Source organism: Panulirus ornatus, chromosome 6 (genome assembly GCF_036320965.1).
Source record: "Panulirus ornatus isolate Po-2019 chromosome 6, ASM3632096v1, whole genome shotgun sequence".
NCBI lineage: Eukaryota > Metazoa > Arthropoda > Malacostraca > Decapoda > Palinuridae > Panulirus > Panulirus ornatus.
In genome coordinates, this window is record NC_092229.1 from 22612200 (window position 1) to 22636321 (window position 24122).

The following is a 24122-nucleotide window of genomic DNA, read 5'->3' on the forward strand; positions in this document are numbered from 1 at the left end:
TTGTTTATGGATGGGGTTGTTAGGGAGGTAAATGCAAGAGTCTTGGAAAGAGGGGCAAGTATGAAGTCTGTTGGGGATGAGAGAGCTTGGGAAGTGAGTCAGTTGTTGTTCGCTGATGATACAGCGCTGGTGGCGGATTCATGTGAGAAACTGCAGAAGCTGGTGACGGAGTTTGGTAAAGTGTGTGGAAGAAGAAAGTTAAGAGTAAATGTGAATAAGAGCAAGGTTATTAGGTACAGTAGGGTTGAGGGTCAAGTCAATTGGGAGGTGAGTTTGAATGGAGAAAAACTGGAGGAAGTGAAGTGTTTTAGATATCTGGGAGTGGATCTGTCAGCGGATGGAACCATGGAAGCGGAAGTGGATCATAGGGTGGGGGAGGGGGCGAAAATTTTGGGAGCCTTGAAAAATGTGTGGAAGTCGAGAACATTATCCCGGAAAGCAAAAATGGGTATGTTTGAAGGAATAGTAGTTCCAACAATGTTGTATGGTTGCGAGGCGTGGGCTATGGATAGAGTTGTGCGCAGGAGGATGGATGTGCTGGAAATGAGATGTTTGAGGACAATGTGTGGTGTGAGGTGGTTTGATCGAGTAAGTAACGTAAGGGTAAGAGAGATGTGTGGAAATAAAAAGAGCGTAGTTGAGAGAGCAGAAGAGGGTGTTTTGAAATGGTTTGGGCACATGGAGAGAATGAGTGAGGAAAGATTGACCAAGAGGATATATGTGTCGGAGGTGGAGGGAACGAGGAGAAGAGGGAGACCAAATTGGAGGTGGAAAGATGGAGTGAAAAGGATTTTGTGTGATCGGGGCCTGAACATGCAGGAGGGTGAAAGGAGGGCAAGGAATAGAGTGAATTGGAGCGATGTGGTATACAGGGGTTGACGTGCTGTCAGTGGATTGAATCAAGGCATGTGAAGCGTCCGGGGTAAACCAAGGAAAGCTGTGTAGGTATGTATATTTGCATGTGTGGACGTGTGTATGTACATGTGTATGGGGGGGGTTGGGCCATTTCTTTCGTCTGTTTCCTTGCGCTACCTCGCAAACGCGGGAGACAGCGACAAAGTATAAAAAAAAAAAAAAAAAAAAAAAAAAAAAAAAAATCAATTATCAAGTAATCCAATAACGCTCTCAGGCCATCTCTCCTACTTATATACGTATACTTATTCCTATGAGTCCAAGGGGAAAATGAAACACGATAAAATCCCAAGTGCACTTTCGTGTAATAATCACATCATCAGGGGAGATACAAGAATGAAGCATAGGTCAGCTGATATACAACAAAGAGACGTAGCTAGGACGCCATGTGGTAAACACATGATTGTCCAAGGCAATTGGACAGTCACATGTTTACCAAATGGCATCCTAGCTACGTCTCTTCGTTGTACATCAGTTGACTTATATGTCTCTCTTGTATCTCCCCTGGTGATGTGATTCTTACACGAAAGTGCACTTGGGAACTTACTGTGTTTCATTTTCCCCATGACTCGTAGGAATATACTTGATCACGTGGAAAATTACGACCCTTTCCAACATATATTTGTGTACATCTCTCTTTTTAAACCAGGTATTCCCAATCATCTGTCCTTTTTCAGCACACAAATCCACAAGCTCTTCACCATTTCCATTCACAACACTGAACACCCCATGTACACCAATTATTCCCTTGACTGCCACGTTACTCACCTTTGCATTCAAATCACCGATTACTATAACCCGGTCTCATGCACCAAAGCTGCTAACACACTCACTCAGCTGCTCCCAAAACACTTGCCTCTCATGGTCTTTCTTATGACCAGAGCAATGACATCCAGGTTCTTTTCCTCAAACATACTACCTATCTCTCCTTTTTTCTCATCTTGGTTACATTCACACACATTTAAACACCCCAATCTAAGCCTTTAAGGAGGATGAGCGCTCCCTGCATGACTCCTTCTGTTTCCCCTTTTAACAAAGGTAAAACACAAGGAGGGGAGGGTTTCTAGCCCCCTGCTCCCATCCCCTTTAGTTGCCTTCTATGACAAGCGGGGAATGCATAGGAAGTATTCTTTCTCCCCTATCCCCAGGGATGGCAATGAATATGTCTAATATAAAACCTACATATGCACTTGGCACTAGATGCAAAATAAGGCAACATGATACACATTCACAATCAGTTACTTGAATCATTACTCAGCCTTGGAGGAACTGTCTAAAATGTTCAAGACAAGCCGAAATGGTATGAAAGGATGAATTTGTGGAGAATAAGCAAATGATTGCCAGTTAAGAATGTGTATGAGGACATCTTGAATACTGTACAGTGACCTACCTGTCAAAAGGAAGTTTTATTATGTTCAATCCATTTGAGTGTGAAATTTTAATTAACACAGGATATGACTTACTGCTCCTTGTTTAGTCTTGAAATCTATCAAAGCTGTTCCTCTCTTGGACTTTTGTTTCATTACCATGGCATGGATATCTCCCCACTGTCAAAAGCAATGTAAAACAGTTAATATATTAAAATCACAAACAAATGCTATCTCTATCAACAGCATATCTGAAAAGTGTGATCTTTTCTTTCCTATAGTTCATGTGCCTATAAGAAGGCATTCTGCCAAGAAGGTGGCAGATCAGACATATTAATAACTGATATAAAAGGGAATTCGAAGAGCATATCAATGTACTGTCAGGATGCTAACAACCAGAATGGTAGTAACATTACCATCCCATAGCCATACCTGCCATTTAGTGATTGCTCTATCTGAGCTTTGAATGATCTTAGACACAAGATAGATGATGTGAAAGTGGTCTGTGGTAGGCTTTATGCACACAAAATCACAATATAAGGGAAGGATGAAATAAATATGGGTACTGATTAATCCCTACAGAGCAAACCACGGTAAAAAAAAAAAAGTTATCTTACTAGGATCAATACAGTCAGTAAACCATGAAGTGTGAAAAGAAGAATTTGAGCCACTAAAATATCAAGACATTTAAACCATATACGTCACAAATATCAAAGCTTTTGTGTGATATTAGGCCCTTAAATTCTGGCACACTGCATACCTACTTAAACTTAGGAAGTTAAATTCTGGCACACAGTATGCAGTGACCAAACATATCATTCTAAACTCCAAATTTTTTCTGCTGTCACTGAAGATTAACAGTCTTTATGTATCATATTTAAAATCACTCTCTTAATCCTTACACTCCAACAATCTTAATATCTATCTACGGCACTCTCAGTGAGCAGGATATTTTCAAATTCTGTATTAAAATCTATATAAGATTACCTCACTGGAAGGGAGCAAAGGAAACATGTTGGAAGAGCCTTCTTCAAGTGGAACAAGGTGAACAGCAGAGTGCCATAGGGTTGTTTTCTAGGATCATAACTCTTCTTGATCTATATAACTAACCTGTCTGATGGGATGTGCTCCTACCTAAATATGTTGGCATATGATGCAATGGCCAGAGAGGAAGTGCAGTGCAAGGGGGATTGAATCAAATTACAAAGGGACCAAACCAATCTCCAAATGTGGTCTGATGCTTGGCTAATTGAATTCAGCCCGAGCAAATATCAAGTAATGAGGATGGGACAAAGTGAATGAAGGCCTCAGTATGATTAGTACCTAGCAGGATATAAGCCTTAGGATTCTGTTATGAAACTGTAGCCATAGTCCTAGATTAAGAAAATAGTTAAGGAGATAAACCATCTGCTAGCAAATATTAGAACAGTATCTACAAATATGAATTATGAATAAGAAAATATTTAGTAACCAGTTCCTATCCTACATAAGGTCAGTATTTGAATATGCTTCTCATGCTTGGTCATCACACCTGAAGAAGAATAAAGAGCTAACAAAGAAATGAGGGCAACATGCACCAGAACCAAGAAATCTGAGATATTGATGAAGACTAGAAGCTTTAAATTTGTCCATCTTAGGTGAGAGAAGAGTGGGGGGTGACCTAATCACAACCTTTATGTCCCTAAAGCAGAATGATGACACAAACAATGAGCAATTCTTTCAGAGATGTAGAAGTAATGCCACCAAAAAACATTTCATCAAATCAATCAAGAAAGTTGTTAAGAAAGATGTAAAGAAGTACTTTCATAGTACAAGAGTGGATAAATTAATGAAAAAAGATGACTGAGGACATAGTTAATGAAGACAACATACATAAATCTAAGAAGCTGTATGACTGATTAAGATGAATGAGGACATGGTTACCTCAGACAGCATACACACATTTCATAAGTTGTATGATAGTAAAGATGTTCAAGAGATGGGACCCACAAATGTAAACCTCCCCTTCCTCCTTAACAGCAGAAATAGATAATTATATAAAAGTTGAAGATATTCTATCAGCAATATATGGAATGAAATCAAATAAAACAACAAGCCCTTTTAAGCTTTATACAAGAAAAATGAAAGAGAAAATGAGACAGTAGACTCCTTGACTGCTCTTTTCAGTAAGTCACTTACTATGGGAAAAGTCTGCCATCGTAACATCACTCTTCAAAAAAGATAACAAGTCACTGCCCAGGAATAATCTGTAGCCTGTAGTTGGAAACTTTATGGAAACCATAATTTGGAACAAAACTTTATACCATTTAGAGGACCACCACTCAATAGACAATTCTCAGAATGGTTTCTGACAAGATCACTCATTTCTGACAAATCTGCTCAATTTCTTTTATGATATATTGAAAATGTATGATTAAAGAAAAGTAGTTGGTGGAATGTATTTAGATTTTTAAAAAGCATTCAATAAAGTATGACACCAAGGGTTCCATCAAAAGCTAAGTTATACGGTACAGATAAGGCGGTACTTCATTAGTTAAGAAACTGGTTGACTAGTTATAAAAAAAAAGTTCTCACTAATGACCAAGCCTCAGAATGGTTAGATGTAACAAGTGGTGTGCCAAAGGGATTAGTCTTGGGACTAGGTCTCTGTCTCATGTATATTCACATTATTAAAATGCTTTGCAATGTAAGCTGTTAAACTTTACTGACAATAATAAGTTAGGAAATAAATATACAATTGAAAGTGAATGTGTGCAGCTTCAAAGTGACAGAAACAAACTGGAGTACTGCCCTTACAGGTGGCAAATGAATTTTAATAAAGATAGGTGCAGAGTTTTATGTACAAACAGCAACAATGAAAAGGTAAGCAACAGTATGAATTTTAAATTACAAAGCAAAAAGATCAAAAAGATTTGTGAATAACCATCTCTGGTGACATAAAGCTAAGTAAGCAGTGCACAGAAGCAGTAACAAGCGAGCAAAATTCTTGGATCAAATTCGAATCAAGGGAAATCATCCTTACTCTTTAAGTCCATTTGTAATTTCCCCATCTTGAATTATCTTGAAAAATGACAGAATACAGAAAGTACAGCATTAAGCTACAAAGATGATTCCCAGATCGAGAAACAAATCACATGAGAGGCACCGAATAACTTCATATCTAGAAAAGAGAAGGCTGAATAGTGATCTAAAACAGGTATTCCAATGGATACAGACTCATAGGTGAATGTTTTACTTCGAATGAGGCAAGGTACTTTATCTTCAATATGACTGTTCACATAAGGAATGATTTACCATTTAACATATGTGCCTACTTAGTTACATGAAAAATTTGCATATCTTTCTCTATGAAACATCTATATGCATTTCTATACCTTCCCTACTAATCTGTGAGGTTTTGACATCTTCCACTATCACAAACAGCAGCAAAAGAATCCTATGGTCTGTTGCTGCTTGGATCCCTTTGTAACTGTATGCATCATATCATCCCATCATTTCCACTAATGTGACAAGCAGGAATGACTTTCTAGAGGGCCACCCTATACCCTACCCAGTACAAACACACCAGAATAACTCCCCCATAATTAAGTGAGCAAGGCTTAACAAAGCCACCTGCTTAGACCAAGAGCATCAAAAACAGTTTGCAGCTGTCTTTCAATTAATTATAGATGAGAGCAAACTGAACAGAGCATTGGGAGTTGAATACCTCTGATTGCTATTCCTGAACCATCAGGCACCCCACAAGTGATTCTTCCATCATTGAAAAATGATCCATCCCTCTTTTGGGTGGCACACTAACTACCACAGACTTACATTAAGGTTCCTTAATGAGACATCCAGAATGAGATCAATCTACTCCTCTAGAATAAATTTCAATAAATGACTACCTATTCTCATTACTTAAACAAAAAGGAAAAGTCTGCAATTTGTTTTTGTTCATGGTCAGTACAAAGGAGGCAAATGTGTCACCAGTGCTCAATCCATGAAATCGATTACACCACTGAGGTAGCTACAAGTGAAAAATAATTTTCTTTAACAAACTTTGACAATGCTTAACATGTACCTTTCATTGGTTTTAAAAGAATGTTAAACACAAGAGATTGTGTATTATGAATTACAGTGTTAGAAAAACATACAAATATCACACCTTATAAAAGAGATGATGAATTTCCTGCTCCGTATAACCGGGGCAGTCTTCTGTTGTTGCCCATTTAACTTTCACCCTGAAGCCCTTTGCATCTGAAGCAGGTGTTTCATTACTCTTGGACACTTCAGATGCACCTGAAAAAAGAAACTTGTTCTGAAACTCAAGGTACATTGGAACAATATGAAAAATTAGGAAAGTTAACCCCAAAATCAAAAAATCTTACTTCTTTCTTTCTTTCATACTATTCGCCATTTCCCACATTGGCGAGGTAGCGTTAAGAACAGAGGACTGGGCCTTTGAGGGAATATCCTCATCTGGCCCCCTTCTCTGTTCCTTCATTTGGAAAATTAAAAAAAAAACGAGAGGGGAGGATTTCCAGCCACCCACTCCCTCCCCTTTTAGTCACCTTCTACGACACGCAGGGAATACATTCCTGAGAAACAGTAAAAATAACAAAAAAATCAACCTGGAATCCAACGACTAATATATGTAAGAGTTTGTGTCTTCCTAGAAGAGGACAGAGTATCCCCAACAGTGAAGAGATGAAAAAAGTGACACTTGTTTCTGAAGATAATCACATTATATCATCCAAGAATGTGAGAAACACTACAACTTACATGGGTTATTGTTCAAAGAACCAATAGAAGAGGTATCAATTGCTTGCAGTAGATCTAAACAAATACTGCATCTAATCTTAACCTTTAACCCTTTTACTGTCACTGTAAAAGAAGGAATTCCAATCTGCTGATGTGAGGGGAGTGGGCAAAGAATGGGATGTATTTAGGGAAGCTGTGAGAGGTGGGATGGAGAAGTAAGGTTGTTAGTGAAAGAGAAAAGAAACGGGTTTGGACGATACTTGGAGAGTAGTGCAAATGACTGGGAGATGTATAAAAGAAAGAGGTAGGAGGTCAACAGAAAGGGGCAAGGGTTGAAAAAGAGGGCAAATGAGAGTTGGGGTTAGAAAGTATCATTAAAACTTTGGGGAGAACTGCACTGCTCTTCCCCAATCTGATGCTCCGTACATGCCTTCACCCTCTCAATCCATACCCTCCCATATAATTTTCCAAGAATACTCAACAAACTTATGCCTCTGTAGTTTGAACACTCACCTTTATCCCCTTTATCTTTGTACAATGGCACTATGCATGCATTCCAGTGATCCTCAGGCATTTCACCATGGTCCATACATACACTGAATATCCTTACCAACCAATCAACAACACAGTCACCCCCCACAAATTCCACTGCAATACCACCTGCCACCTTGCCAGATTTCATCCTCCACAAAGCTTTCACTATCTCCTCTCTCTTTACCAAACCATTCTCCCTGACCCTCTCACTTTGCACACCACTCCGACCAAAACACCCAATATCTGCCACTCTATCATCAAACACATTCAACAAACCTTCAAAATACTCACTCCATCTCCTCACTTCATCACTACCTGTTAATACATCTCCACTTACCCACTTCACCAATGTTTCCATTTGTTCTCTTGTCTTATGCACATTATTTACCTCTTCCAAAACATCTTTTTATTCTCTCTGAAATTTAATGATACTCTCATGCCCCAACTCTCTTTTGCCCTCTTTTTCAACCACTGCACCTTTCACTTGACCTCCTGCCACTTTCTTTTATACATCTCCCACTCATTTGCACTACTTATCTGCAAGTATCATCCAAATGCCTCTTTTTTCTCTTTCACTAACAACTTTATTTCTTCATCACACCACTCACTACTCTTTCAAATCTAACCACCTCCCACCTTTCTCATGCCACGTGCATCTTTTGTACAAACCATCACTGTTTCCCTAAATACATCCCATTCCTCACCCACTCCCCTCATGTCATTTGCTCACCTCTTTCCATTCTACACTCAATCTCTCCTAGTACTTCCTCACACATATCTCCTTTCCAAGCTCATTTACTCTCACCACTCTCTTCTCCCCAACTCTTCTTTTTTGAACTCTACAAATCTTCACCTTCACTCCCACAAGCTAGCGATCAGACATCCCTCCAGCTGCCCCTCTCAGCATATTAACATCCAAAAATCTCCCTTTCACATGCCTATCAATTAACAGGTAATCCAATAATGCCCTTTAACCATCTCTCCTACTCACATAAGTACACCTATGTATATCTCTCTTTTTAAACCAGGTATTCCCAATCACCAGTCTTTTTTCAGCACATAAATCCACAAGCTCTTCACCATTTCTATTTACAACACCAAACACCCCACGTTCACCAATTATACCCTTAACTGCCACATTACTCACTCCACTTTCAGTTTTACCCACATCAATCTATAATTTACTTTCTTAAACTCTATCACATACTCCCACAAGTCATGCTTCAGGAGTAGTGATACTCCTTCCTCAGCTCTTGTCCTCTCACCAACCCAACTTTACTCACAAGACTTTCCCAAACCACTAGTCCTCTTTACCCCTTTCTCGTGAGCTTCATTTCACTCAGAGCCAGAACATCCAGGTTTCTTTCCTCAAACATACTACCTATCTCTCCTTTCTTCTCACCTTGGTTACATCCACACACATTCAGACACCTCAATCTGAGCCTTCAAGGAGGATGAGCACTCCCCCACTTGACTCCTTGTTTCCCTTTTTAGAAATCTAAATAAGAGGAGGTGGGGGGGTTTCCAGCCCCCCCCCCTTTAGTTGCCTTCTACGACATGCGGGGAATACGTGGGAAGTATTCTTTCTCCCTTATCCCAAGGGAAGAACTTATGTAAACTAAATTCTGGTGTATGTATCAGTGAATGATAAGCAAAGAAAAAGAATAAACGAAGAGATAGAAATATACATTGAGAATATACAAGATGAACAACTGATCTTTGGAGATTTCAATGGACATGCTGGTTATACAGGTACACAGCATATCAACAGCATTGGGCAGATCGTTTTAACTTGGATGGAGAACCAAAAATTAATAATATCAAATAATGATCCAGACTGTACTGGGGAGTATACATGGGGTAGAAATAATCAAAACAGTAAAACATATTCTAGTAAGCAACAAAAGGTTTGATAAATATACATGAAGGCACACAGAGGAATAAAAATAAATCCTTGACCTATTGGACCATAATACTATACAGATTGAAATGAAATCTAAAATACCTGACAAGAATTTTTTTTTTTTTTTTTGCTTTGTCGCTGTCTCCCGCGTTTGCGAGGTAGCACAAGGAAACAGACGAAAGAAATGGCCCAACCCACCCCCATACACATGCCTTGATTCAATCCACTGACAGCACGTCAACCCCGGTATACCACATCGCTCCAATTCACTCTATTCTTTGCCCTCCTTTCACCCTCCTGCATGTTCAGGCCCCGATCACACAAAATCTTTTTCACTCCATCTTTCCACCTCCAATTTGGTCTCCCTCTTCTCCTCGTTCCCTCCACCTCCAACACATATATCCTCTTGGTCAATCTATCCTCACTCATTCTCTCCATGTGACCAAACCATTTCAAAACACCCTCTTCTGCTCTCTCAACCACGCTCTTTTTATTTCCACACATCTCTCTTACCCTTACGTTACTTACTCGATCAAACCACCTCCCACCACACATTGTCCTCAAACATCTCATTTCCAGCACATCCATCCTCCTGCGCACAACTCTATCCATAGTCCACGCCTCGCAACCATACAACATTGTTGGAACCACTATTCCTTCAAACATACCCATTTTTGCTTTCCGAGATAATGTTCTTGACTTCCACACATTCTTCAAGGCCCCCAGAATTTTCGCCCCCTCCCCCACCCTATGATCCACTTCCACTTCCATGGTTCCATCCGCTGCCAGATCCACTCCCAGATATCTAAAACACTTCACTTCCTCCAGTTTTTCTCCATTCAAACTCACCTCCCAACTGAATTGACCCTCAACCCTACTGTACCTAATAACCTTGCTCTTATTCACATTTACTCTTAACTTTCTTCTTTCACACACTTTACCAAACTCAGTCATCAGTTTCTGCAGTTTCTCACATGAATCAGCCACCAGTGCTGTATCATCAGCGAACAACAACTGACTCACTTCCCAAGCTCTCTCATCCCCAACAGACTTCATACTTGCCCCTCTTTCCAAAACTCTTGCATTCACCTCCCTAACAACCCCATCCATAAACAAATTAAACAACCATGGAGACATCACACACCCCTGCCGCAAACCTACATTCACTGAGAACCAATCACTTTCCTCTCTTCCTACACGTACACATGCCTTACATCCTTGATAAAAACTTTCCACTGCTTCTAACAACTTGCCTCCCACACCATATATTCTTAATACCTTCCACAGAGCATCTCTATCAACTCTATCATATGCCTTCTCCAGATCCATAAATGCTACATACAAATCCATTTGCTTTTCTAAGTATTTCTCACATACATTCTTCAAAGCAAACACCTGATCCACACATCCTCTACCACTTCTGAAACCACACTGCTCTTCCCCAATCTGATGCTCTGTACATGCCTTCACCCTCTCAATCAATACCCTCCCATATAATTTGCCAGGAATACTCAACAAACTTATACCTCTGTAATTTGAGCACTCACTCTTATCCCCTTTGCCTTTGTACAATGGCACTATGCACGCATTCCGCCAATCCTCAGGCACCTCACCATGAGTCATACATACATTAAATAACCTTACCAACCAGTCAACAATACAGTCACCCCCTTTTTTAATAAATTCCACTGCAATACCATCCAAACCTGCTGCCTTGCCGGCTTTCATCTTCCGCAAAGCTTTTTCTACCTATTCTCTGACAAGAAATATGACGTTAAAAATGGAAAGGGAAAACATTATAAAATGGATGAAATTTTACCAACAGGCTATCTAAAAGCAGTAGAAAAATCAAAGAGAAATGAAATATACACAATAGACCAACTGAATATAATAATAAGAGGAACAGCAGATGAAAAATTGATTACTGCCTATAGGAGGAGAAAGGTAAAAACTATGAAATGAAAAAAGAGCAACCAAGGATGAATAACACAAATAGACAAGGCATAAAATTTGTGAAGCAATCATGGATTTCCTTGGTGTAGCAGTTAGCATTTCTGACTGTCACGCATTCATGGACCATCCAGGGTAGGGCACATACGTTCACATCCTCGTTGTGGCAGTCAGTCCACAGTCAACCCAGCTATTCATCCATCAACTTATGAAAGGCTTTCACCAACCACTATCTTTTTACCATCCCATTCACAATGACTCTCTCTCACTCTGCATACCACCTCAAGTGAAACACACCATATCATCCACCCTATCATCTAACAAACTGATCAGTCATACACATTAAACTTTCCATCTCTTCTTTGCCTATTACCACTTTATCAGTTCCCCTTACTGTCACCCCTAACTGTGTTATTGTTTTCCTAAAACTATTCACCTCCTTCAAGACATTTTCTAATTCTCTCTAAAGTTCCAAGATTCTCTCTCACCCCATCTCCCATTTCCCTGATTTTCAGCTCTTGTATCTTTCTCATTACCTCCTGCCACTTTCTCCTGTATTTTACTCCTAATCACTCACACTCTTTCCCTTTTTTTCTTTTAAGTTGGAATCTCTGGCCATGGACTAAAGTCCATATCAAAGGAAGGCCATAATTTAGGTATGAAGAAGAGCAATGACAAGGAAAAATAAGAATTAGAAAAAAATATTCAATAAATTCAGGAGGAAATGGAAAACCTACTTTCAAAAAGGGCCAGGTATGAGTTGCTAGGAAGGACATAAAGGTGTTGAAACTTTCAAAGTTTTGACATGTGGGGAAAGAAAAAGATGTCAAAAAGGCCCATCTCTGAGCTGCCAGTGGTAACAAAGTAATTATGTAATGCAGCAGTTTCCTAAATAATATATGGTCCAGCAATTAGTAAAGGCATGCAAGCATCCAGCACTTAGGAACAAAAAGCAATGGAATATCTATACTAGAGGGAAAGCAAACCACTTCATACAAGGTCAAATCAGTCATTTGTATAAACAGAGCAACTGTTCAGAAAAAAAGAATTTACAGCATCTAAACAGGGCTCCCAGTTTCTTAAACACAGACTTAACTATTTGTGTAATGCTAGGTTTTCAAGATAGAGGTAACATGATGCAGTGACATAAAGTACTTTCATTATGTTAAATAGCAGAATCACAGATCCACCAAAAGAAGTAAAGTTATGAGGGGTATTTTAAACAGAGATGGGCAGAAATATTGTTTTGGAGGCATTAAACTTCACCAGTTCCTTTATCCCATTTAGATATCCTGTCCCAGCCTGAGTTTACAGAAGTTGTGTTGAGACATGGTGCAGATCAAGTGTGAAACGATGATGCAGATTTGAAGGAAGTAGAGCAATGCAGTGTTGAGTCATCAGCAAATCAGTGTATCTGGTTATTTGCTGAAAAAAGGAAATCATCTACAAAAAAAGGCAGAGGGAGTAGGAGACAGGGCAGAACCTTGATGGCTATTGCTGTTGATGCAGAATGAGGGAGAAACTAATTCATCAACAACTATAGAGACAGACTGACCTAAGAGAACAGACATGAGAAAACAAAGAGAGAAAGGGAAGCCAAAGGAGGGGAGCTTGGAGATGAGACACCAGTTCCATCCCTGTTAAAATCTTTTAATATATCAAAAGGTTATTTATTACCTATTTTGCTTTGTTGCTGTCTCCCGCGTTAGCGAGGTAGCACATGGAAACAGATGAAAGAATGGCCCAACCCACCCACATACACATGTATATACATACACATCCACACCCACAAATATACATACCTATACATCTCAATGTATACATATATATACACACACAGACATATACATATATACACATGTACATAATTCATACTGTCTGCCTTTATTCATTCCCATCGCCACCTTGCCACACATGAAATAACAACCCCCTTCCCCCTCATGTGTGCGAAGTAACGCTAGGAAAAGACAACAAAGGCCACATTCGTTCACACTCAGTCTCTAACTGTCATGTAATAATGCACCAAAACCACAGCTCCCTTTCCACATCCAGGCCCCACACAACTTTCCATGATTTACCCCAGATGCTTCATATGCCCTGGTTCAATCCATTGACAGCATGTCGACCCTGGTATACCACATCGTTCCAATTCACTCTATTCCTTGCACACCTTTCGCTCTCCTGCATGTTCAGGCCCCGATCACTCAAAATCTTTTTCACTCCATCTTTCCACCTCCAATTTGGTTTCCCACTTCTCGTTCCCTCCACCTCTGACACATATATCCTCTTGGTCAATCTTTCCTCACTCATTCTCTCCATGTGACCAAACCATTTCAAAACACCCTCTTCTGCTCTCTCAACAACACTCTTTTTATTACCACGCATCTCTCTTACCCTATTATTACTTACTCGATCAAACCACATCACACCACATATTGTCCTCAAACATCTCATTTCCAGCACATCCACCCTCCTGCGCACAACTCTATCCATAGCCCACGCCTTGCAACCATACAACATTGTTGGAACCACTATTCCTTCAAACATATCCATTTTTGCTTTCCAAGATAATGTTCTCGACTTCCACACATTCTTCAACGCTCCCAGAATTTTCGCCCCCTCCCCCACCCTATGGTTCACTTCCGCTTCCATGGTTCCATCCGCTGCCAAATCCACTCCCAGATATCTAAAACACTTCACTTCCTCCAGTTTTTCTCCATTCAAACTTACCTCCCAATTGACTTGACCCTCAACCCTACTGTACCTAATAACCTTGCTCTTATTCACATTTACTCTCAACTTTCTTCTTTCACACACTTTACCAAACTCAGTCACCAGCTTCTGCAGTTTCTCACATGAATCAGCCACCAGCACTGTATCATCCGTGAACAACGACTGACTCACTTCCCAAGCTCTCTCATCCACAAAAGACTGCATACTTGCCCCTCTTTCCAAAACTCTTGCATTCATCTCCCTAACAACCCCATCCATAAACAAATTAAACAGCCATTTTGACATCACACACCCCTGCCGCAAACTTACATTCACTGAGAACCAATCACTTTCCTCTCTTCCTACACGTACACATGCCTTACATCCTCGATAAAAGCTTTTCACTGCTTCTAACAACTTGCCTCCCACACCATATATCCTTAATACTTTGCACAGAGCATCTCTATCAACTCTATCATATGCCTTCTCCTGATCCATAAATGCTACATACAAATCCATTTGCTTTTCTAAGTATTTCTCAATACATTCCTCAAAGCAAACACCTGATCCACACATCCTCTACCACTTCTGAAACCACACTGCTCTTCCCCAATCTGATGTTCTGTACATGCCTTCACCCTATCAATCAATACCCTCCCATATAATTTACCAAGAATACTCAACAAACTTATACCTCTGTAATTTGAGCACTCACCTTTGTCCCCTTTGCCTTTGTACAATGGCACTATGCAAGCATTCCACCAATCCTCAGGCACCTCACCATGACTCATACATACATTAAATAACCTTACCAACCAGTCAACAATACAGTCACCCCTTTTTTTTATAAATTCCACTGCAATACCATCCAAACCCGCTGCCTTGCCAGCTTTCATCTTCCGCAAAGCTTTTACTAACTCTTCTCTGTTTACCCATTCATTTTCCCTAACCCTCTCACTTTGCACACCATCTCGACCAAAACACCCTATATCTGCCACTCTATCATCAAACACATTCAACAAACCTTCAAAATACTCACTCCATCTCCTTCTCACATCACCACTACTTGTTATCACCTCCCCATTAGCCCCCTTCACTGAAGTTCCCATTTGTTCCCTTTTCTTACGCACTCTATTTACCTCCTTCCAAAACATCTTTTTATTCTCCCTAAAATCTAATGATACTCTCTCACTCACCCCAACTCTCATTTGCCCTCTTTTTCGCCTCTTGCACCTTTCTCTTGACCTCCTGCCTCTTTCTTTTATACATCTCCCACTCATTTACATCATTTCCCTGCAAAAATCGTCCAAATGCCTCTCTCTTCTCTTTCACTAATAATCTTACTTCTTCATCCCACCACTCACTACCCTTTCTAATCTGCCCACCTCCCACTCTTCTCATGCCACAAGCATCTTTAGCGCAAGCCATCACTGCTTCCCTAAATGCATCCCATTCCTCCCCCACTCCCCTTACCTCCTTTGTTCTCACCTTTTTCCATTCTGTACTCAGTCTCTCCTGGTACTTCCTCACACAAGTCTCCTTCCCAATTTCACTTACTCTCACCACTCTCTTCACCCCAACATTCTCTCTTCTTTTCTGAAAACCTCTACAAATCTTCACCTTCCCCTCCACAAGATACTGATCAGACATCCCTCCAGTTGCACATCTCAGCACATTAACATCCAAAAGTCTCTCTTTTGCGCGCCTATCAATTAACACGTAATCCAATAACGCTCTCTGGCCATTTCTCCTACTTACATACGTATACTTATGTATATCTCTCTTTTTAAACCAGGTATTCCCAATCACCAGTCCTTTTTCAGCACATAAATCTACAAGCTCTTCATCATTTCCATTTACAACACTGAACACCCCATGTATACCAATTATTCCCTCAACTGCCACATTACTCACCTTTGCATTCAAATCACCCATCACTATACCCTGGTCTCATGCATCAAAACCACTAACACACTCATTCAGCTGCTCCCAAAACACTTGCCTCTAATGATCTTTCTTCTCATGCCCAGGTGCATATGCACCAATAATCACCCATCTCTCTCCATCAACTTTCAGTTTTACCCATATCAGAGTTTACTTTCTTACACTCTATCACATACTCTCACCACTCCTGTTTCAGGAGTAGTGCTACTCCTTCCCTTGCCCTTGTCCTCTCACTAACCCCTGACTTTACTCCCAAGACATTCCCAAACCACTCTTCCCCTTTACCCTTGAGCTTCATTTCACTCAGAGCCAAAACATCCAGGTTCCTTTCCTCAAACATACTACCTATCTCTCCTTTTTTCTCATCTTGGTTACATCCACACACATTTAGACACCCCAATCTGAGCCTTCGAGGGGGATGAGCACTCCCCGCGTGACTCCTTCTTCTGTTTCCCCTCTTAGAAAGTTAAAATACAAGGAGGGGAGGGTTTCTAGCCCCCCGCTCCCGTCACCCTTTAGTCGTCTTCTACGACACATGAGGAATGCGTGGGAAGTATTCTTTCTCCCCTATCCCCAGGGATAAAAGGTACCATATAAGATTCTCCAGAACTCTCCAGAGGATATCCAAACATCAAAAGATAGGAAAAGTTATTGCTAATTAATCTTTCCCTAAAAAAGTCATGCTGATGACTTGAAAGAAAGCCGTGAGATTCAAGAAATCTCAGGACTTGGGAACTGAGGAGTGATTAAAGTATTCTGCAAATTTCTGGAGAACTTTGAGAAGGAGAGAAAGCTGATTATGATGGATGATTTAAATGCAAAGGTGAGATGTAATGAAACTGGTTAGATAGTTGGTAAATGGGGAGTGCCTGGAGTAAATGAGAATGGAAGCTATCTTGTGGGTGTCTAAGATGAGACGGGTTTATTCCTTGAAAAACCTTTTTTTAGCTTAAGATGATCCTCCGGTATACATGTATGAACAATTATGGAGGAGAAGAATAAAGGAGTTTGACTGATTATGTGGTACTGAATGAAACATTAAGAAAAGCTGTGCTGGATGCTAGAGCTGTGGGAGGATTCTTTGGAGACTTTGACCATTTTGTGGTTCTAGTGAAGGTGATGATCAGGGAGAAGCAGAGGTATGGTGTAAGGAAGAATAGAGAGGTATAAGTATTGGCATATGAGATGAATCAGAAAAAATGCAAGGAGGAATATAAAAGGAGGATAACTGAATGTTTAGATGTAGGGATGTAGTCATGTGTGAATTAAGTTTTTAAAATTCTTAGTGGTTGGATACAAGGCCATGGGATATAAGAATAAAAAGGGAAATGTATGGTGGACAGATGAGACTGGAAATACCGTAAAAGAGAAGAAAAGGGCACATGGTTGACTGTTCGAAAGGAATGTACAAGTGTAAGTTCAGCAAAAGAGGGAAAAATATGAGATGTGTAAGCAGAAAGTTAAGAAACTGACAGCAGAAAGCAAAGGACGAGCATATGAAGATTTTGGTAGAAAGTTGGGTGATAAGTTTAGGTAAAATAAAAAATTGTACTGAAAGGGGGTGAAAAAGGAAAGAGGAGGATGTAAGAGTGGAAATATTAATGCAAGTAAGGAAGGATAGGAACTGAATCAAAAGAAGGAAGTGAAAGAAAAGCAGAATGGGTATTTTGAAGAATTGATGAATGTGGGAGAAGGTGAAGCAGCAGTTGTTATATGCATGGGTATGGAGGATGGAAGGAAAATTATACAGGTTCAAGGGCCTATAGCAAGAAAGGTGTTAAAAAAGGGCAATAATGAGGCTGAAGGTAAGAAAGGCATCTGGAGTGGATAGGATTATGGTTAAAGTGTGGTGAAAAGAGTGTGATAGAGTGGATGCATTTGACATGCAATTTAGAATGGAAGCAAAAGGTTGTGCCTGAAGATTGGGTGAAAGCTATCATTGTTCCTTTATTCAAAGGGAAAGGTGCTAAGGAGGCATGTAATAATCATAGGGGAAAAAGTCTGTTAAATATACATACAAGGAAATGCATATGCAAGAGCAGAGATTGATAAAGTGATGGAAATGATTGAATGCAGAATAAGTGAGGAGCAAGGGGGTTTAAAAAAAAAAAGTAGGCGATGTGTTAATCAGAATTTTGAGGTGAAAATGACAGAGGAAATGTATCGAGCAAAATGTAAGAAGCTGTATGCAGCTTTCCTGGATCTGAAGAGTGCATGACAGTCAGGTGGATTGGGTGAAAGCTATCATTGTTCCTTTATTCAAACGGAAAGGTGCTAAGGAGGCACGTAACAATCATTTGGGAAAAAGTCTGTTAAATATACATACAAGGAAATGCATATGCAAGAGCAGAGATTGATAAAGAGATGGAAATGATTGAATGCAGAATAAGTGAGGAGCAAGGGGGTTAAAAAAAAAGTAGGGGATGTATTAATCAGAATTTTGAGGTGAAAATGACAGAGGAAATGTATCGAGGAAAATGTAAGAAGCTGTATGCAGCTTTCCTGGATCTGAAGAGTGCATGACAGAATCAGGTGAAATGACTTATGAGATGCGTTAAGGATATATTTGGTAGGGACAAATGTTTGATGGCATGAAAACCTACACATGAAACAAATGCAAATGCTTGTGTAAGAGTGAATGCAGAGTTGAGTAGAAATTTCATTATACATGTGGGTATGAGGCAGGGTTGTGTGATGTCACTGTGGCTTTTTAACATCTATGTGGATGGAGTCATAAGAGATATGAAAACAAAACAGAGATGGACTATGGTTGTGAGGTATGATAGCTTGTGCCAAACCTGTTTGCAAATGATACAGTGTTGTTTGTTGAGAATGCAGAAGAGTTGCAAAAGGTTGTAAGTGTGTTTTACGAAGAGAGCAAGTGCAGGCAACTGAAATTATTATTTTTTTTTTTTTTTGCTTTGTCGCTGTCTCCCGCGTTTGCGAGGTAGCGCAAGGAAACAGACGAAAGAAATGGCCCAACCCACCCCCATACATATGTATATACATACGTCCACACACGCAAATATACATACCTACACAGCTTTCCATGGTTTACCCCAGACGCTTCACATGCCCTGATTCAATCCACTGACAGCACGTCAACCCCGGTATACCACATCGATCCAATTCACTCTATTCCTTGCCCTCCTTTCACCCTCCTGCATGTTCAGGCCCCGATCACACAAAATCTTTTTCACTCCATCTTTCCACCTCCAATTTGGTCTCCCACTTCTCCTCGTTCCCTCCACCTCCGACACATATATCCTCTTGGTCAATCTTTCCTCACTCATTCTCTCCATGTGCCCAAACCATTTCAAAACACCCTCTTCTGCTCTCTCAACCACGCTCTTTTTATTTCCACATATCTCTCTTACCCTTACATTACTTACTCAATCAAACCACCTCACACCACACATTGTCCTCAAACATCTCATTTCCAGCACATCCATCCTCCTGCGCACAACTCTATCCATATGTAAATTAAAATAAAGTAATGGTGCTGAAAAGGAAACACAGTGAAAGTATAGATTTTGCAAAACTCTACAGAGTGAAAGAAAGTGTACTGTGTTATAGATATGGGGGAGAAAGACTGGAAGAGGTGAAAGAATTTAAGTATTTAGGAGCCATCTTGGGTAAGCTTAATGATATGGAAGGAGAGATTAGGGAGAGTGCAGTACAGGGTAGAAGAATCACTGGATCCCTTGACAGAGGTGTAAGTACAGAAGTGAAGAAAGGATTAAGGGACAGCACAGTCTTCCCAACATTGACCTATGCAGCCAAAACAGAGACAAGGAATGAGTCACATATGTCAAGAATCCAGACTGTGGAAGTGAGCTTTTTTAGAGGAGCATGGGCTATGACTAAATGAAAAGAAGAAACAAATGAGGGAGTGTATGAGAGATGTGGTAGGGCAGGGAATGCAAGAGGAATGAATTGTGAAGTGGTTGAAATAGTGATACATAATACTTTGAGGTGGTTTGGGCATGTGGAAAGAAAGCAAGAAAGGAAGTTTAAAAGGAGAGTGTATGATAGTATGATTGAAGGGGTTGGCATAAGAGGAAGGCCACCTGTGACACAGGGAAACAGAATGGAAGAGTACTAAAGGAACAGAAATGATGTATGTGAGGGAGACATATAACAACAGGGATAAGTGGAAACTCTACTGCTGTGGCCACCCCCTTGAAGGGAGTTCCCAGAGGTAATGGGCATCAGAGATATAAGTAGACAGATTAAAATCAGAGTATCTGGATAACAGCTAGAGGGATAGGAACGCTCCTCATTCTTTGCGATGGGATGTACCAATGCATGTTTTCATGAAGAAAGAAAAGAAAGAAAAGTTCTGATTTTCAAACATGCACAACAGATGGGCAAGCACAGGTGCAAGTTTGGAAGCATACTTTCAGTACATGGGTATAGATGCCATGTAATCCATGAGCCATGTCTGAGTCTAGAGAAAGCAGTACTTTTCAGACAATGCAAAAAAGATTCCATGGAGGGGCACAGGACTAGTGAGAGGAGGTACCAGGGGATGAAAGGATAGGGACATCCTGCAGATACTGTCCATACTCCTCTTCCTTCTCCACTAGCAATTTGACTCTCTTATTTCACTACTCACAATCCTTTTTCATTTGTCCACATCTCACCTTCCACACATAAAACACTTCACCATCATATGTAAGCAATGCTTCCCTAAATACTTTCCAATCTTCTCATTCTTATCTACTACTCACACATCTCTTGGAACTTCTGCACAAAGGTCTCTTTCCCAAGCTGACTCACTCTAACCACATATATCACACACTGTTTCCTTTTTCCTTAAACAACAATGACTTACACACTCATGTCCACCAAGAAATTGTCAGACAACCAACCTACAGCCCCTCTAAGAACAGTGAATCTCCAAAAACCTCTCCTTTGCTTGCCTGTCAATTAGCATATAATCAAATCTTATTAATTTATTCACAATTACCTCAGGACCAATTTCTATGAGAGTCCTGGTATTACATAGGACTTTTTAAAAACTCCTGCAGCCCAAGGCTGCACTACCTCTAGTAAATGTACAATTCTTTAAAGTGAGAAGTTCTTTAATGAGATTCTTCATCCGATGATACAGCTTTAACAAAGATGATGTTCCACTTGTGGTATAACCTCTTCCAGTTGGAGCCTGATAATAACCACATAATCCAATAAAAAACAGTTACCTCAAGCTCCAAACAACCATATGTATTCATGTATGCAATTCTTTTAAAATCCCCTATTGTACTCCCAATCACCATTCCTCTTTCAGTACATAATTCAACAAGCTCATCATCATTATCACTTATACCCATGACCCTCTTCTATACCTTCAATATCCACATTACCTATTCATGCGTTCAGAACCCCTTGCACCAAAATTCATTCCCATACCTCTAAACTATCAAAGCCCTCACAGAGCTCCTCCTAAAATGAACTCCTTTCTTCTTAATTCCTGTCACTACTTGGTGCTTATGCACAGTCAATTATAGTCTACTTTCATTCTAGCCCACATCAATCATGAACTCACTTCCTTACACTCCAATGCATTTATCAAAAGAGCTACCATCTCCTTTGCACTTGCCCTCTCACTGATCCCAGATTCATTCATTTATTCATTTATTTATTTATTATACTTAACTGCCATCTCCCGAGGAATGGCCCAACCCACCCACATACGTATGTATATACATAAACGCCCACACATGCACATACACATATAAACTTCAACGTATACACACATATACATATATACACATGTACATATCCATACTTGCTGCCTTCATCCATTCCCATCGCCACCCTGCCACACACGAAATAGTATCCCCCCTCCTCCAGCGAGGCAGTGCCAGGAATGGACAAAAAAGGGCACAATCATTCACACTCAAGTCTCGCTGTCATGTGTAATGCACCGAAACCACAGCTCCTTTTCAACATCCAGGCCCCACGGACCTTTCCACGATTTACCCCAGATGCTTCAAATGCCCCGGTTCAATCCATTGACAACATGTCCACTCTGGTATACTACATCATTCCAATTCACTCTATTCCTTGCATGCCTTTCACCCTCCTGTATGTTCAGGCCCCGATCGCTCAGAATCTTTTTCACTCCATCTTTCCACCTCCAATTTGTCTCCCGCTTCTCCTTCCCTCCACCTCTGACACATATATCCTCTTGGTCAATCTTTCCTCACTCATTCTCTCCATGTGTCCAAACCATTTCAACACATCCTCTTCTGCTCTCTCAACCACTCTTTTTATTACCACACATCTCTCTTACCCTTTCATTACTTAATCAAACCACCTCACACTACATATTGTCCTAAAACATTTCATTTCCAACACATCCACCCTCCTCCAACAACCCTATCTATAGCCCATGCCTTGCAACCATATAACATTGTTGGAACCACTATTCCTTCAAACATACCCATTCTTGCTCTCCAAGATGACGTTCTCGCCTTCCACACATTCTTCAGTGCTCCCAGACCCTTCGCCTCCTCCCCCACCCTGTGACTCACTTCTGCTTCCATGGTTCCATCCACTGCTAAGTCCACTCCCGGATATCTAAAACACTTCACTACCTCCAGTCTTTCTCCATTCAAACTTACCTCCCATTTAACTTGTCCTTCAATCCTACTGAACCTGATAACCTTGCTCTTATTCACATTTACTCTCAACTTTTTTCTTTCACACACTTTACCAAACTCAGTCACCAACTTCTGCAGTTTCTCACCCGAATCAGCCACCAGCACTGTAACATCAGCGACCAACAATTGACTAACTTCCTAAGCCCTCTCATCCACAACAGACTGCATACTTGCCCCTATCTTCAAAACTCTTGCATTTATCTCCCTATCCACCTCATCCATAAATAAATCAAACAACCATGGAGACAACATGCATCCCTGCCGCAAACCAACATTCACTGGAAACCAATCATTTTCCTCTCTTCCTACTGATACACATGCCTTACAACCTTGGTAAAAACTTTTCACTGCTTCTAGCAACTTACCTCCCACACCATATACTCTTAAAACCTTCCACAAAGCATCTTTATGCACCCTATCGTATGCCTTCTCCAGATCCATAAATGCTACATACAAATCCATCTGTTTTTCTAAGTATTTCTCACATACATTCTTCACAGCAGGTTTTATCCGCCCTAAATATTTTCAAACCATTCAACTCCCTTCCCTTTTAACTCAGACCCAGAACAGGTTCCTTTCATCATTCTCTCCCTTGTTCTCACCATGGTTACATCTCAGTACATTCAGATATCCCAGCTTGATCCTCTGAGGAGAAATCCTTACTGTGCTCATTCTTCTTTTCCTGCTTTTGGAAAGTGATTATACAAGATAGGAGAGTATCCAGCCCTTACCTTAAATCCCTGTTAGTTGTTTCTTATGGCAAACAAGAGTTGCATGGGGTGAATTCCGAATCCCATATCCCTTGTGATAATATTTATTTTATTTTATTATACTTTGTCGCTGTCTCCCGCGTTTGCGAGGTAGCGCAAGGAAACAAACGAAAGAAATGGCCCAACCCCCCCATACACATGTATATACATACGTCCACACACGCAAATATACATACCTAAACAGCTTTCCATGGTTTACCCCAGACGCTTCACATGCCTTGATTCAATCCACTGACAGCACGTCAACCCCGGTATACCACATCGCTCCAATTCACTCTATTCCTTGCCCTCCTTTCACCCTCCTGCATGTTCAGGCCCCGATCACACAAAATCTTTTTCACTCCATCTTTCCACCTCCAATTTGGTCTCCCTCTTCTCCTCGTTCCCTCCACCTCCGACACATATATCCTCTTGGTCAATCTTTCCTCACTCATTATCTCCATGTGCCCAAACCACTTCAAAACACCCTCTTCTGCTCTCTCAACCACGCTCTTTTTATTTCCACACATCTCTCTTACCCTTACGTTACTCACTCGATCAAACCACCTCACACCACACATTGTCCTCAAACATCTCATTTCCAGCACATCCATCCTCCTGCGCACAACTCTATCCATAG

The 24122-nt window shown here is 40.5% G+C and overlaps 1 protein-coding gene across 1 annotated transcript in view; it reads right to left on the reverse strand.

The window, feature by feature from the left end:
* The window catches only part of LOC139749126 (dnaJ homolog subfamily C member 17), a 94433-nt gene that overhangs the window by 25391 nt on the left and 44920 nt on the right, over positions 1-24122 (reverse strand). The window contains exons 5-6 of the mRNA XM_071662748.1: positions 6427-6560; positions 2376-2459 (exon numbers count right to left, since the gene is read on the reverse strand). Of these exons, the coding sequence (XP_071518849.1) occupies positions 2376-2459; positions 6427-6560 (218 nt within the window). The remainder of the gene's footprint in view (positions 1-2375; positions 2460-6426; positions 6561-24122) is intronic.